The sequence below is a fragment of the Populus trichocarpa genome, chromosome 1, assembly GCF_000002775.5.
Source record: "Populus trichocarpa isolate Nisqually-1 chromosome 1, P.trichocarpa_v4.1, whole genome shotgun sequence".
NCBI lineage: Eukaryota > Viridiplantae > Streptophyta > Magnoliopsida > Malpighiales > Salicaceae > Populus > Populus trichocarpa.
The window spans coordinates 16,665,866-16,683,731 of NC_037285.2; the positions used below are offsets into that span (position 1 = coordinate 16,665,866).

Below are 17,866 nucleotides of genomic sequence, written 5' to 3' on the forward strand. Positions count from 1 at the left end.
GCAAAATAATCCGTCGGTATTATAGAATATCCTGGTTGGGTGATGCTAATCCCCGAACTTCTATCCCATTTTGTTTCAAATATATAGATGGTCGGTGCAGTGTGTGGCCATAAGCTAGTCAAGCCCTTATCACCTCCTTTTGTTTATCACTGTTCCTCTCACGCATGGACCCCATCACCCACTTCCCCCCCCCCCCCCTCTCTCTCTATCATGAAGGTTGGTGACGTGGAAGAATCATTGATGTGCATCCAGACATTTCTATTTAGGAAATAAAGTGGGTTAAAGACGGCCAGGACAGCAAGAAAAAACGTCATTGGATATGGATGGATAATAATAATAATAATAATAATAATAATAATGGTGATGCAGCTTGCGACCAATTTATTTAACTTCAATAATTATATTATTATACTCATACTTTTAAGTGTATATAAATATGGTGTCCTGAAAAGGGCATTTGTGCAATCTGAAATATATTGAACTAACTGCATGCCCTATATATCCTTGTCTTCTTAATTGGTTCTTCTCCCATTTTCCAGAGCTCCCCTTTAGCTATTCTTTCAAAGATGGCTGGAATTGCCTTTGGTCGCTTTGATGATTCTTTCAGTTTAGGGTCTTTTAAGGCCTATCTTGCTGAATTCATCTCAACTTTGCTCTTTGTTTTTGCTGGTGTTGGTTCAGCCATGGCTTACAGTTAGTATTCTCTTTTCCACACCCTCGATCCTTGCTCACAGCCATAGCTTTCCCTTTTGCTTCTCTTAGCATGGATATATATATTATCGAACCACAGCACAAAAACATATATCTTATGATCATAACTTGTAAAAGCTTGAGTTCTAGATTCAGTAGCTTATGTTACTTGAGCTTGAAGAATATCCTCTTGATTAAATATATAGTGCTAGCTAGCATTAACAGGCATCATGATATATGTCAATATATAGCCACGCAAGGAATATTGATAACGCAGTGCTGCCTGTAAGTTATAACAGTAATCAAATACTAACTATAAGGATGTTAATTACTCTTGCAGATAAGCTGACAGGTGATGCAGCTCTTGATCCTGCTGGGCTAGTAGCCATTGCGGTTTGCCATGGATTTGCTCTCTTCGTTGCAGTTTCTGTAGGTGCCAACATCTCCGGTGGCCATGTTAACCCTGCTGTCACTTTTGGCTTGGCTCTTGGTGGCCAAATCACCATCCTCACTGGCATCTTCTACTGGATTGCCCAGCTCCTGGGCTCCATTGTTGCATGCTACCTTCTCAAAGTTGCCACTGGAGGCTTGGTAATTAAGATCGATATATATTTTGCATCTTATTATATATTGAATCACTCTACTGGGACGACCTCCTAATACATATATGAAAATCTCCATGCATTTTTTTTCTTCTAAACTCTTCTTCTTTTATGGTAAGAAGTATGTTTTCATGAGAAATGTGATTTATTTATTAATTTTCCCTTAAGCTTGACTCTCTATATGATTACCTGGTTTCAACAGGCAGTCCCCATCCACAGTGTTGCAGCTGGAGTAGGAGCCATTGAAGGAGTCGTCATGGAGATCATCATCACATTTGCCTTGGTTTACACTGTCTATGCAACTGCTGCTGACCCCAAGAAGGGATCCCTCGGCACCATAGCTCCCATAGCCATCGGTTTCATTGTGGGTGCCAACATCTTGGCTGCAGGCCCATTCTCTGGTGGATCCATGAACCCAGCCCGATCATTTGGCCCAGCTGTGGCTAGTGGTGATTTCCATGACAACTGGATCTACTGGGCTGGGCCTCTTGTTGGTGGTGGGATTGCTGGACTTATCTATGGAAACGTGTTCATCACTGATCATACTCCTTTGTCCGGAGACTTCTAATAACTTCACTTGGCCACATTTGTCTTTGTAATAAAGAAAGGGGTAGCAGATTATGCTCTTCTTTCTTTTCTTTGCTCTCTCTCTCTCTCTTTAAACAATTTCATCAAGTCTATCTTGTTGTAAAGCTTTGTTGTCAAAAAACCATTTGCTTTTATGAAAATGAATGGAGTGTGCAGCCTCCATTCGGCCAAGTCTCTTTTGGAGGTAAATAGATTACGTACTAGTAATTATTTTTTAAAATATTTTTTATTTAAAAATATATTAAAAAAATATTTAAAAAAATTTAATTTTAACATCATCACATTTAAATAAATTTTTTAAAAAATATTTTTAAAACATAAAAATATACATCCTTGAATTATTTTATTATGACCAGTTATTTGCCTTTTGTTTTGGATTATCTTTACAGCAACCTTGCAACTTTTAAGAATCTTCTTAGATACTTGTATAAGTTGGTTTGTGTTTAATTTTTTTAAAAAAATATTTTTAAAACACAAAAATATATATTCCCGAATTTTCTTATTATAACATGATGTTTGCCTTTTGTTTTGGATTCTTCTTCCCAACAACCTTGCAACTTTTAAGAATCTTCTTAAATACTTATATTTGTGTTTAAATTTTAAAAAATATATTTCTCAAATAAAAAAACATACATATCCTAATTATCGTATTATGACCAGCTGTATGCCTTTTGTTTTGGATTCATCTTTGCAGCAACTTTGCAACTTTTAAGAGTCTTCTCATGTTCTTGTGCAAGCTGGCTTGTGCTTTTGCAGTTTTTATGGACTTGCATTCCTAATCTTACCCATCTCTGTGCATCCTATAAACCGATCAAGTTCTGGATGAGTAAGAATTGTTATGATTTTTGACAAGGGGACTGGATTGAGAGATTCTAATACACGAGGGACTCAATTGAGAGAGATATTTTGTTTGGGGACTATATTGAAGATAAATAGATAGTTAGAATACTAAATTGAGGTTTTCCTTTCCTTTAATCAGATTGAATTTCCGACAACATTTCAGAAAACAATAGTTTTTCATAATTCCATTCATGAGCTTTCCATTCTGGCAATTGTTGGATGACAACCTGCATAGATTGAGTAGGGAATAAAATAATCAGAAAAAAATGAAAAAAACTCGATTCAAAGTAAATATTTACTCATGAAGACTGCCAGGAAATTTCACAAACCAGTCCTCTAGAATCTGGATTACCAACTGTGGTTTGACAAGCAAGCCTCCAATTTTTCGGTTTCTACAAATAACACATAGGCATAGAAGTCAGGGATTTTTTAAGCATCATTCCAATTTCCAATCACAATCACAGCACGTAATCTCAAGACCCATTTGCATATATCTTAAGCATTCATGTGCAGCTATTTCATAAATATTCAAACAAAATGATAATTCAGTCCCTGAAAGCATTACTGCTATACAGAATTAGCATACCTTCTTGAGTTTCTCCTTCTCATTGTCCGTACGAGGACTCAGTAGCTCTTTCCCCTCTATAACCTAAGAACAGCCAAGGAGTTAAGAAAAGATTGTTAGCCAGGGGGGGTGGGGAGTTTCCTCTTAAGCCTAGTCTAGCAATAAGCTATTGCTTTTGTTCTTTGATCCTGACATTTGAATCAAGGATGCTCCATAGACCTCGTTGATTCACAAAAAATGCTTTAACTTGATGTGAAAGAAGGGGAAATTAGAAGAGAGAGAAAAGAGCTAAAAACATATAAAATTGAAGTCAATTTTGATTAACTAATCCCTCAAGAAAATGCTCTATCAGTGATATATACCTCCACCATGCATGTTGCGCAGGTACCTCCTCCCCCACAATTTAGCAAGGCTCGAGACTGGAAAATTGATATGGGAAAATCACATCAGGACATTGAAAAGCACCGCATCTGATATGGATCATGTATACCTAAGAGAGTGAAGAAGAATGTAATAGACTTACATATGGTCCATACAGCTCAATATTTGTGTCCATCATTATATCCCTAAGTTTCTGGCCCCCAGGAGCATTGCGAAAATGCACATCGGGGGTTCCATCTGGGAGCAACACAGACTGCAACGACGACAAAAGTATATGCCACATTGAAGTTAACAGTAAACACCATGAACAGTACACAAAGATTTGCATATTAAGTTGCGAAGATTAATATTAGTAAAGCATGCGTTCTTCTTACATGAACAAATGCAAGATGGACACAAGGTGGTTCTTCTGGCTCCTTGGCCTCGGATGAACTCTCTGGGACAGTGCTGACGGCGCGGATTTTAAGTCTAGAGGGGCTAAAACTAATTGTATGTCTTGAGGGTTTAAGGCTTTTGTTGGTGGGAACTTGGAAAGGGGCTAAACCATAGGAGTTAAGTTGGAGACTGCCCATGCTTCCTGTTGATGTTTCAGGATTGGAAGGGAAGGGGTTTTAGCAGATGTTGTGTGGTGGTTCTTATTTATCTTATCTTCCAATATGATTGGAGACAAAAGTTTGATCATAGGCCAATATCAAGCCCATCTTTGTTTGATGCTGGTTTTCGATTTCAAGTTCTATTACGGTTTAATTATGTTTTTTAAAAAAAATATTGATTTTTTTTAGTATTAAATTAATCTTTTTATTTTTTTAATTATTTTGATAAATTAACGTTAAAAATAAATTTTAAAAAATAAAAAAATATTTTAAAATAAAAAACAATTTTTATCAAATACCAATTTAGATAGGCTTCAGAAAAAAAAGAGAGGGGGGGCATGAAAGCGCTAGAGGAAGGGCTTGAACCTTCGACCTTGTGGTTAACAGCCACACGCTCTAACCAACTGAGCTACTCCAGCTAGTTGATCTCCGCCTTGAAGCATGTGTAATTTATAATTATATAATAAACCAAATTGCGGTTTTGGGTGATCGGGTTGGAAGTTGGACCGATTTGACAATAGTCGGTCACATGGAGCGGTTTTTTATATAGCAAGCAGATCGAACCATTTATTTTTATTTTTTTTTTACGAAAAAAATTTGTACCAGCTGAAAACTAAATCCACCTCTTTAATAGTTTAATGGGGTAAAACAAAAAACAAAAAACCATCTATGCACTAAAAGAATTCTAATATTACTAAAATCACGTACTTCTATTTTATACATTCCTTAAGCCTATTAGAAGGTGTGGTTTTTCTGCATCCTAGTGAGATTATCATCAATTTCTCCTGTTATTTTTTATCTTTACAAAAATTTTAATTTTATTATTTATTTTCTAATTGCCTTTTTTCTTCTTCTTCAATAATTTGAAAAATAAAATATATTTAACCATTATTGTAGTTGATAATATTTTACAAAGTATTAATAAGAAGTTTAAAATTGATAATTTCTTTATTTATTACTTTAATTGTGTTTTTCACTTCAGTTTTCCCTTTAATCTATTTAATATGAATAATATATAATTTACTACAACTATCGTCTTAGTTTAGGCACAAACTTTTTTTATATCTAAATTCTAAATTAATATTTGGTTAGTATCTTGAAACAAAAGAAATACATATAATAAGAACATAAAATATATTTAGTTAAAGGAACAAAAATAATTCAGAGCAGATTTAACCCAACTGATGTATGTTGTGTGTAATTCTTTTTTTTTTACTTTAAAAAGAAAAATAATAATGAAAATAAACATGAAATCACGCAGAAAAAAAAATAAATATGACTAAAACTGACCTTAGGATTTTGACCAAAACAAAGATGCAAGGACGATGACGAAATTGACACTAAGAAAAACACAGAAATGAAAACTCAAGAAATAAGGGATATAACCTGATTCCGAAGCCTAACTCTTATACCAACTGATACAGGCCTCTTGATCATGTGATCAAGCAACCCCCAACGAAGATGATACTTCCCTAAGAAAGCTGAAAATCAAGTTTGAGAACTTTGACCTAGAGTTAACCTACAACTAAAAACCAGAGGTATTAGAATTTGCAAATTGACGCCACACGATCAGTATACCTTGATAAGTCAGTTTGTTTGTTTTTTCCACAGCAAAGAACATGTTTGCTTCAAGCAAAACAAAATAATATTATCAATTTGAAGGTTACCAAAATTTGCAGCAAGGAAAACAATATATAGTCTTAAGATAATTAACTCTAATGAACTTATATTGTGTTGCAAACTATTAGGCTTTCAGCTAACACAAGCCTAATGCCTAAAACAGAAGTAAAACAATTAATTTGGGCCAAAATAAACCTAACTGAACTTAAGAATCTAAACTGAAATATTATGGTTCAAATAATACTTAAAACAACATAAAACTAAGTAAAATATTTAGAATAATACAAGGAAACAATCAGCCCCAAAACCGTTCTTGGCTTGATTAATTTCCTTATGTATCTGACTTGTGTAGGAATAATATGTGTTTATTACCCCTTTTAGACCTCTTTCCATGCTTGAAATATGTTGCCTTAAATGCTTGATCTTTTTCCATTTGTTGGTCGAATTCATGCTCTAAAAAATATGGAAGAAAGTTGTCGAATTCTTCTCTTTTTAAAGCCTTCCACAATCTCCCTTTGAAGTAGGGAAATTCTACAAGAGAAAGGAAAGAAAACAACAAGGAAAGTTCTCAAAATACGGTCATCTTTTGTTCTCCTTGTAAGGAAAGGAATCCTTGCTTGTAATGGACAAATAAATGAGAAAATTTACTCCTACATGTTGTCGCCCCTTGGTTTCCATATTGGTATGGAATCCTTATCCAGTATGGATATACAATAATCCCTCTCCAATTCAGCTTGTAACCACCCATCATGAACCAAAACTTAGCTAAGCTTTTTGACAAATCCTTGTAGAAAAAGGACTCCAACACCCTAATTAATCCTAGCCACTTTTGGAACCCATGTAGCTCAAGCTTATACACATCCACAAGATCCAAATCAGATCTAGCTGAAACCACTCCTTCATAATTGGGTTGAATCTATCAACACCAATTAACTCAATCTGGCCGAATACATCCTAAGGTGAAAACCCAACATGGCTAAATGGAATACAAGCTAAAACCCAAGGAAAAACCCTTATTTGGTTGAATGGTCTTCCCCTTAAACCCAAACTCCCAATCGAATCCCCATCATGAGTAGCCCAAGGTTGAACTATAGGCTGAACCGTATCATCTTCTCCAAATACCTCAATGTCGAAGCATGATCAAGTCAGTCCTTTTTTGTTATAGTTTATGGCTCATAGACAAACGTCGGAGTGGAATGTATCAAGTGAAGCGGAGCGATGATATATGTCTCTTTGAGATTTATTTTCTATTTTGTTTCTAAGAATGATAAGAGGTCTACCACATGTTATGTATTTACTCTTGTAAAAACACCTATTTGTTGGAAGTCTATGTTTCAGTCTTTAGTTGCACTATCTATTATCGAGTCAAAATATATGGCAGTGGTTGAGGCTGCTAAGGAAACCTTGTGGCTTACAGGCTTGGTCAAAAAGCTAGGTATTTAGCAAGATGGATTTCAGTTGCATTGTGATAGTCATAGTGTCATTTACTTGGCAAAGAACCAGGTGTTTCATGTAAGGACCAAGCACATAGATGTGAGATTTCACAAGATTAAGAATTGGTTTCTTCTAGTGAACCGTTGCTTGAGAAAGCTCACACCTTTGAGAATGCAACAGACATGTTGACAAAGCCTGTTACCACAATTAAGTTCAAGCATTGCTTGAACTTAATTAATGTCTTCAAATGCTAGATAAAAGATGTCCCAACCTATTATTCCAGGTGAAGTTTTCCTTACTTTTTCTCCTAAGAGGTGGATATTCTCCAAGATAGAGATTGTTATAGTTTATGGCTTATAGACAGATGTTGGAGTGGAGCGTACTAAGTGAAGCAGAGCATAACGACATCATCTACCTTTTTAGGATTTATTTTCTGTTTTGTTGCCAGGAATGGGTTGGGAGGTGCAGGGGAAATGCCCTCGTAATACGGTAAATGAGTATTATGGAAAAAAAATTGATACTCTTTGGACGATTAAGATTCTTTAGGCGACTAAAATTCCTTGAGTGGTTTAAGGTCTACTATAAATACATATCATGTAACCTTCTTTCAACATAATGAAAATAAAAGTGTCACAGTCTGGCACAACCTGCCAGATATTGTCCGCTTTGGGCCTTACCGCCCTCACGGATTTGTTCTTGGTGATCACGCATGGCCCCAAAACGCATCTGACAAGTTAGCAATCAATACTACTAATAAGGCCAGCTACCATATCCTCACCCGCCGATGTGAGATATTACAATCCACCCCTCTTAAGGAGCCTGACGACTCCGTCAGCTTAACCGGACAGCCAGTGAGGCTGGCTCCGATACCAAATGTCATAGCCCGGCATAACCTGCTAGATATTATCTGTTTTGGGCCTTACTACCCTCACGGATTTATTCTTGGTGACCACGCATGGTCCCAAAACACGTCTGACAAGTTAGCAACCAGCACTACTAATAAGGCCAGCTACTATATTCTCACCCATCGATGTGAGATATTATAATCCACCCCCCTTAAGGAGCCCGACGACCTCGTCGCAACTGGACAGCCAGTGAGGCCGGCACTAATATCAAATGTCATAGTCCGACTCAACCTACCAGATATTGTCTGCTTTGGGTTTACCGCCCTCACAGATTTGTTCTAATGCTTATTTGATACTTCTGATAAATCTATTCTATAAGCACTTAGATTGCTTTTATGCCTAATTTTCAACCGGGGTTTACAAAAAGCTCATCGCTTCTATGGATATAGACACATTGCTGAGCCACGTTAAATCTTGTGTTCTTTCTAGTTTCTCTCATATTGCAATATTTCTCACTAATTGTTGCAGTTTTTTTCACAACATTTTTCCACTTTATAACTCCACTAAAATCAATTCTTTGTTGTATCATTTGACCTTCTCCTCGTCCCCTGCAACAAACTCATCCCTATAGAAAAAAAAATAGAGAGAGTGAAATAACCAAGTTAATGAGTTGATACTCAGGCTAGTACAACACAAAAATTTTAATTTGTGAAAGGGTTCTAACATATAATGGTATCATAAAGAGAAGTTATATTAATAGTGAAAATCAATTGCCACCACTACACCATTAAACAGTTTTACCGACGGACTAATTACGTCGATAACAGGAATGAAATCCGTCGGTGAAATAATTCCCGACGGCCTCACCGACGGAACACGTCCGTCGATATACCAATCGTCGATAACTCCTATTTTCATCGCTAAGTCTGTCGCAAATAAAAAAAACATCCACCGACGGAATACCGACGGTCTTACAGACGGATACACGTGCGCCAAAAAAAAGTTTCCCGCGGGAACATTACCGACGGAATAAATCCGTCTGAAATTTCAACGGTGATTACCTACGGAATATCCGTCGGTAATTATGGCATGGCTGGTAATTAACCCTCTGTGAAATACCGACGGATATTATCCGTCGGTAAATCCGTCTGTATTTAATCACTGACAGATAGATTCCGTCGGTAATTATGGCATGGCTGGTAATTGTTTGGCAACTCTCTGTGAAATACCGACGGATATTATCCGTCGGTATATCCGTCGGTATGTATTTAAAATATATAAAAAAATAATTTATTAACAGTAAAAAACCTTAATAAACAAATAAAAATGGATTAAACATTAAAAATATAAAAGTAATGTTAAATAATATTCATTACAAATTTAATATGTTTAAAAAACAAAATTAAACTAGAATAGCGGCGGAGCTAGAGGGGGAGGAGGAGGAGGAGGAGGAGGCTGGTTGGTCCCGGGACCATACGACCAAAAAGAAGCTGCACAAGTATCGTCACCCATCTTTGATCTCATCTCCATGACTATTTGACGGAGCTCATCATAATTCGTCGAGAGTTGTTGATATTGTTGTTTCAACGCAATGAACTCCTCAGACTGGGTGTTCGATACTGATGGAGAGCTTCCAACAGTTGAGACACTACGAGCCGAACGCAAGTTTTCAGCCGTAGTGTTGGAGAGCCTGTAGACCCGATTTTTATCGGGTCCACCAGACGATCCCGCCTCCATCCACAAATCTGGATCGAAATCTGGATGGGTCGACGGATTGTCCCCATATCTCCCTCAACCGGCTATTATAGGTCTCCTGAAAATTCCGTTGGTAAAAAAATCATCAAATGCAATTCAAGATGCAATTCAAGAAAATAATAACTTATAAAATAAAATGAATGAACGAACATACCACGAAGTGCTGAGCACGGTTGTCCACGAACTGCTGCATCCTCTTTTGGCGGTCTTGACTCCGCACATGCGTCTCTACAAACAGCTCCATTGGACTAGGTTCACGTCCAAGAGACGCAGCCTGTAAGGAAAAAATAGGTTGAAAGTTAAATATATTATAAGGAACGACAAATTAATTAACGATTTATTTCATTAAAATTAATCTTACCATCCGCTTTGCATGTGCGCTGAATGGGACAGATCCGCCAGTGTGCGTGGTCACCGAACCATGAATTTGCCGGTTCCGGTTGTCGGCGCCGGACTGTGAGCGCCGTGAGAACCGCTCTGAGGTCACGTGCTCAATATATGTCGTCCATATTTCCCCCGAGATGAATGGCGGTTTGAATTGCTGTCAAACCGCCACCTCATTCCATCCTTCAAGACCGTTATCCCTCGCATGTCTTTTTGATTTTTTTTTGGTGTCATACCAAAAATCACGCAACATACTTCCATAGTAACAAATTAGAATTTAAAACATAAAATTATAAAACAAAAATAAATATTATTTTCGATGTTACTTAGTTGCCGCGTGATTCTCCCATACCCTCCTCACAACATTGTTGTCCGCCCTATCCCACTCAAATTTGTTCTGTGTATATAAATAATTCATAAAAAATAAAAATAGTACAAGATATAAAATTATAAAAATCATTTATTAAAAATAAGCTGGAAATTAAAAATTAACACCGACCTGAAATCACTTAAACCATGCATCGATATTAGGTTTCCACTCAGGATGTCTGGAAACCTGGCTACATTGAAACAATGGAATCTCCATCGACGATTTAAACGCCAATGTTATAGTCCTTGCAGCCTCAATGTTTGTGAACCTGAAATTAAATAAAAGTAGTAATATTAATTAGTTGTTCATAAATTATGTTATAAGTATATATAAAAAAAAACTAAAACCTAAACAAACTTACATTGAGAGGTCATCCTTCCATTGTGCCTGATACTTGCGGGTGAATTGACCCCGCTGTGAAGGCACACCACTTCTGCGCTGTGAAACCGCGCTAGAAGAGGCAGCATCACAAGTTGGCGTAGATTCCTCGCCGTGATCAGCACCTAAGGATACGTCCTCCTCGCTGCTAGAAGAACTAGCTGCAACCGTCTTCTGACGACGTGCTGTAGATTTCATTCTACGCATCTACATAAATTTATACGAATAATTACATAATGAACTTCGATTATTTTAAAAAAAATTCGACAGAGTCTCCCCTATACTGGGGGGTCCCAAGTTATCGACAAAATCATATTATACTTCCAATTTTATTTCACATCCCGATCCAATCATCATGGATCTCAACCCAACTCATCATCATCAACACAACATTTTATTCAATAACATCATATAATGATATTCAAGTAAAAGAATCAATTTCAACTATGAACATTCATTGTTAAATTGGTACTTAGAGTTACAAACATTAGATTAAAGTCATACATTCAAATTTACGGATTAATATTACATTTCAAGTTTTAGGAGACAAGACTCTTAATTTATAAAAAATTACATGGTCAAAAGCAAAAGGTAACTAAATCAATATCATTTCTAACACGATCAACCCTAATGGACCTCAAAATAGAAATTAACGTGTACACATAAATATAAAAATGTAATAACAAGCAATAACAATGACATGTAAACAATAATATTCTAAATTAAGATAAACTAATTAAATGTAATTCTATATATATAAATTAACATTTTTAACATAAATTCAACAATAACAATTATAGCAATACAAACAATAATATCCTAAATTAAGATAAACTAATTAAATGTAATTATATATATATAAATCAACATTTTTAACATAAATTCAACAATAACAATTATAGCAATGCAAACAATAATATCATAAAATTAATAAATAAAATTAAAAAACTAAAAAACACTACACAAAACACCATAAACACAAAACAAACAATACACAAAACTAAAAAACACTATATCAATTCAAAATAAATTTGGGAATAAAAAATGCTTACCTTAATAGTGTGTTGAATTTAAGATTTTATCTACAAACAATACACAAAACAAAGAACACCAAAAAAAAAATCATAATTAAAATAAAAAAAAATACAAAGATAAAGAAAAAAGAATACATACCTTTTAAAACTACCACCAAAACAATAAAATCCCTTCTAAAAGCTAAATATAAACCGAGAGGAGAAGAGAAACGAAAGCAGAGAAGAAAATGAACCAAATGGGGGGATGGGGGGTTATATATAGCAATTTTTCCGACGGTATTACCGACGGAAATTAATTGTTGTCGGTGGCATTAAATTCCGTCGGTAATACCGTCGAAAATTAATTGAAATGCGCACCAAAAAAAGTTCGAAAATCCCGCCAGACTTTTTGATCCGTCGGAAACTCCGTCGGTATTTGTGCAGATGGACACGTGTCAGACATGCGTACGCTTCGGGATGTGCGTAAATTCGTCGGTATTTGACGCTGGTACCGTCGTCGGTATACCGTTGGTGATTGTGGCACAATCCTGTAATTTGTTTGCAACTCTATGTGAAAATACCGACGGGTTATGTTCCGTCAGTAAAGCCGTCAGTGAGTGTGGCACAATCCCGTTAATTTTTTTCAACTCTCTGTGAAATACCGACGGGTTATATTCCGTCGGTAAAACATAAAATTTTTCTCTTTTTTTTTATGTAACCCTGTCACAAAATCTTGAATTGCAATCTTACAGCACACATAACACAATAACAAGGGTTGACCATTAAAGAAGAATAAATATTTCATGTTTCAAATTATTAGATTATAAATTAAGGCTTTAAAACATGTTTAGTTAGTCGGAATTTTCATCTTCGTCCTCTATTGAATTGTTATCATCAGCTTCATCGCACTCTTCAATTTCGTTATCATCTTCTTCAACAACATTCTTTTTTCCACTAGTAGAGCTCAGAACAACATTCAACTCCTCTGCGTCAACATCAACAAGACAATCGTTGAAAACACGAAAATTCGAATTTTCTTCTAAGTCAATCGACGGAGCAACTCGGTATGGTTCAACCAACTCACTAGCTTGAAAGACTTCATCTATCACACTTGTGTCTTCGTTCTCATCCTGAACAACATCGACACGACCCTTGGGTTTTGTTTTTAAAACGGATAACCAATCAACTCTTGATCGGTCCTTTCTAAAGGAAGGGGTGTATGTGTAATAAACTTGTTGGCATTACTTTGCGAAAACAAAGACGTCGTTTACGTTGCGGTGTCTAGCTTTTGAGTTGATTTCAACGAGACCATAATGAGGATCTACTCTGATTCCTCTGTCAGTTGTGTCATACCAATAGCATTTGAATAAAAACACTCTATTTTGCTTGCTATGATATTGCAATTCGATGACCTCTTCCAATCTACCGTAGTAGTTAACTTTAAACTCACTAGAAGTCGATCCCTTAATACAAACACCGCTGTTGTATACCTTTCTTCCATGCTCGTATTCTTCAGTATGAAAGACATATCCATTGATAAAATACCTGTTATAGCACTTGACTTTTCTTTCAGGGCCCAGACATAGTAAATACAGTGAAATAGCAGCACTACCTCCCATTTGATAAACCTAGCTTGTAAATTAAATACAACAATAATCAATAAATGGATATTATGTAACATTGACTACAATTAATTACATTACAAGAGATAATGAGTTTGTGATAGGACTTACATGTGTTCTAAACCATGTGGCAAATTGTTCATCTTGTAATTGAAAGATCTGGGATTCGGTCAGCTGTGAGTTATTGGACAGTAAGTATCGTCGATGTTGCCTGCAAGATTGTTTCAAATTATATGAGTGTATGATATCACAAAACATAAATAATACACTCTTGACAAAGTTTAAGTCGAACATCTACTTACTTAATAAAAGGTCTCAGCTCATCACAGTTAAATAGGATATAATTGTGTGCTTGTCTGAACTCTATTTCAGACAAATATCTTCCCCTCACGACATTTTTAGGTGTGGGTCGTCCAGGATTGGAGAATATTGACAAGTTCCCGCTTGAATGCACTTCACCACCATCATCATGTCATGGAACACGGTTTATCCTCGTTCTCAAATGAGGTTTGAAATAGTATGAGATAAATGTTGAGATCTCCTCAACAATATACGCCTCACATATTGACGCCTCAAAATGCGCCTTGTTCTTAACCTTTTTTTTAAGATTAAACAAGTACCTGCATATATATATATATATATATATATATATATCAATTAAAAACATTAAAATAAAAATAAAAACATTTAATTATAAATGTCATAGCAACTGTAATACCTAACCTCTCGAATTGATACATCCATCTGTACTGGACCGGTCCTCCAACTTTTACCTCAAACGGTAAATGTACGGGTAGATGCTCCATTGAGTCAAAAAATGATGGAGGGAATATCATCTCAAGTTTGCATATTGTCTCGACGATATTTTTTTCAAGCCTTTCAATGTGATCAACATTCAACTTGCTGGAGCATATATCTCTGAAGAAATGACTAATCTCCGTTAGTGCATCCTATATCCCCTTTGGCAACAAATCACGAAAAGCTAATGGGATGAGTATTTGCATAAACACATGGCAGTCATGACTCTTCATTCCATATAATCTGCATTCCTCCGTATTAACCAGCCTTGATATGTTCGAGGCATGTCCATCGGAAAAACGCAGACTCTTAAGCCATTTGTAGACTAGTAGTTGTGCGTTTTTCTCTAGCACGAAGCTTGCTCTTGGTTTTGCGACCCGTGACCCATCAGAAACCAACTCCATATTTTTACGGTTACAGAACAGCGCTACATCCAATCTAGCCTTGATGTTGTCCTTTGTCTTCCCCTTCACATCCATGACAGTGTTGACAATGTTCTCAAACACGTTCTTTTCAATGTGCATGACGTCAAGGTTATGGCAGAGAAGATTGATCTTCCAATAAGGAAGCTCCCAAAACATACTTCGCTTCACCCAATTATGGGTTAAACCAAAATCAGAAAACTTCTGCTTACCTGATTGGAGACCAAACACAATTTCACCGTACTCTGACACAACATCAAACAATTCTTCACCGGAAAGACGCGGGGGTGCAACATCATTTTCAACTCTGCTAACAAAGAAATCCTTTCTGTTCTTTCTGTACCTGTGGTTATGTGGCAAGAAACGACGGTGACAGTCAAAAAAAGAAGCTTTACCCCCGTTTGTTAGCGTGAATGCCTTGTTGTTCTCCATACAGTATGGACACGCTAGCTTTCCATGCGTGCTCCAACCAGAATCCATTCTATAAGCTGGGAAATCATTAATAGTCCACATCAAAGCCGCTCTCGTAACAAAATTTTGTTTCCTCGAGATGTCATAGGTCAAAGCTCTAGAGGACCACAACTGCATCAACTCATCAATCAACGGACGAAGACAAACATCTATATTCCGACCCGGACTACTCGGACCTGGTATGACCATAGATAAAAACATGAACTCCGGCCTCATACACATCCCCGGTGGCAAGTTATAAACCGTCAGTATGACCGGCCAACAAGAATAAGGAGCAGCAAATGACCCGAATGGGTTGAATTCGTCTGTACACAACCCAAGACGCACGTTCCTTGATTCAGCTGAAAAGTGAGGATGCATACTATTAAAATGTTTACAGGCTTCACCGTCAGAAGGATGAACCATCACTCCATCAACCGCATGGTGTGATTGGTGCCATGTCATATGCTCAGCAGTCCTTGGTGACATGAATAACCTCTACAGTCTAGGTGTGATTGGGAAGTATCTAAGTTTTTTATATGCCACGAGAGTCTTCCCTCTACCAGTTCTAGGTTTGTAACGGGAATGCCTGCATGTCATGCACTCGGTCATCTCAGCATTTTCAAGGTAGTATAACATGCAGAAGTTAGGGCATATATCAATTTTCTGGTATCCTAAATCGAGAGGTTTCATCATGGACTTGGCAGCATAGAAGTTCTCTTTCAGCCTGTTCTCTTCAGGTAAAATGTTTCTCGCCCATTCAATAATCTTGTCATAACCGGCCTCACTCAACCCGTGATCTGACTTGATGGTGAACACCTGTGCTACGGCTGATAATTTACTGTGGTTCGTGCAGCCATCTCATAATGGTTCGTCAGAATCTCTCAACAGATCAAAAAACCTTGCTGCATTTGCATTAGGTTCTTCTTCTATTATTGGACATTCCCTGACATTACCTTCACTCATTCTCATTGCATCCATAACCATATTCCTGTAAGGATTACTGTTCTCATTTCCAACTTTATACATGTTGCTAGCACTAGAAGTTGACCCAACCACCTGTTCTTCCTGCTCTCATCAGGAACAAATAGTTCTCCGTGAGCATACCAACACAGGTAATATTCCATGAACCCTTTGGTTAGAAGATGCATCGTTACAACATCTTGATGCAGAAACTTTAAATTTTTACACTTCCTGCATGGACACCTAATACCGCCATCAGTAAAATTCCTCGAAATAGATGTTGCGAAATTAATAAAACCCTGGACACCGTTGCAATACTCCATCTTCCGCAATCCTTGGGGTGAGTCCCGATACATCCATGAACAATCATCCATGACTTCTATTGAACCTCTATAAAACATAACAAAAATATTGGTTTTCCCCGACATTATCCAACAAACTAAAACAACACTTATGTTAAATATTCATTATCAATTATCAACTATCAACGTTCATACATACAAATTAATTTATACATATATAAATTTACAGAAATCACAACTTCAAAATAGAATTGATAACAATTAAACAAGACTCGTTAAACAAGCTATTAATTATTTATTTCATCACAATGACACATTTAATTCGTTGTAATTCAAACAAAATTTCAACAATTTACAAACAAATATAATTTGACAAAATCTAAAACAAACTATAACAACTACAAAATTATACATTCATACTACAAGTTTCTTTGAAAAATAACAATTAAACAAGTACAAACGTTAACAAAATACAACATATACGTACTACAACAATAAAATTCACAATTAAATATTAAAACTAAAAAGGATAGATTTACTTACAAAAAAATGATAAAATCTACAAAAAACGGATATTGTGACCACGTACAAGATATAAGAAATTAACTTGAGTGCTCGTGTTGAGAATAGTTGAGAGTTGGGATGGGAGGGAGGTTGGCTGCAGTTTGGGAGGGGAGAGGTGGGATGGGAAAGAAGAAGAAGGAGAAACAGAGGAAGAGAGTGTTGGCAGATGGGTTGGTATATAATGGTTTTTTTCGATGGAATCACCGACGAAATGAATCCGTCGGTGATTCCATCGGTGATTCCGTCGGTGACAGTGCCACGTCACTGTACGGCTATCTCAGTTTGAATCCCTCGATCATTCCGTCGGTAAAAGCGTCGAACGTCACCACGCCATTGCATATTTCCAGACAAACTGTATACCCCGTCGGCGAAACAGTCGGTATATACCGACAGAAATAGTTCGTTGGTATATACCTACCGTTTCTCCGACGGATTTAGGCTGTCGGTATATACCGACAGATTTGGAGACGGAATTATGTCCGTCGGTAATTATTACCGATGGAATTGTTCCGTCGGTAATTTCGTTGGTTTTCTCCGGTTTTCTGGTAGTGCACTGTGAGGAACGAAGAAGAGAGTCAAGATTGTATGGGATGAGATTTACAAGTTTAAAGTTGTTCTAATAGAGAGCACACAAATTAGATATGTGAGAGATTACATGCATTGCCACTTGAAACAAGAAGTAAAACT

At 36.6% G+C, this 17,866-nt stretch overlaps 2 protein-coding genes and 1 non-coding gene across 3 annotated transcripts; 1 reads left to right on the forward strand and 2 right to left on the reverse strand.

Moving 5' to 3' along the window:
* The first annotated feature begins 455 nt into the window (after positions 1–455).
* Positions 456–2,069, forward strand: LOC7470570 (aquaporin TIP2-1). Its single transcript, XM_002298197.4, has 3 exons — positions 456–693; positions 1,031–1,281; positions 1,495–2,069. Exons 1-3 carry the CDS (start codon positions 567–569, stop codon positions 1,858–1,860), a joined length of 744 nt encoding a protein of 247 aa, XP_002298233.1. The 5' UTR covers positions 456–566; the 3' UTR covers positions 1,861–2,069.
* A 703-nt stretch (positions 2,070–2,772) lies between these two features.
* Positions 2,773–4,306, reverse strand: LOC7470571 (photosynthetic NDH subunit of subcomplex B 3, chloroplastic). Its single transcript, XM_002299689.3, has 6 exons — positions 4,041–4,306; positions 3,809–3,919; positions 3,648–3,704; positions 3,307–3,369; positions 3,050–3,112; positions 2,773–2,947 (listed from the first exon to the last, which is right to left on the reverse strand). The coding sequence occupies exons 1-6, from the start codon at positions 4,236–4,238 to the stop codon at positions 2,852–2,854; spliced, it is 588 nt and encodes a 195-aa protein (XP_002299725.1). The 5' UTR covers positions 4,239–4,306; the 3' UTR covers positions 2,773–2,851.
* A 298-nt stretch (positions 4,307–4,604) lies between these two features.
* Positions 4,605–4,678, reverse strand: TRNAN-GUU (transfer RNA asparagine (anticodon GUU)). Its single transcript has one exon. It is a non-coding gene; the product is annotated as a tRNA-Asn (tRNA).
* Between the last annotated feature and the right edge of the window lie 13,188 nt (positions 4,679–17,866).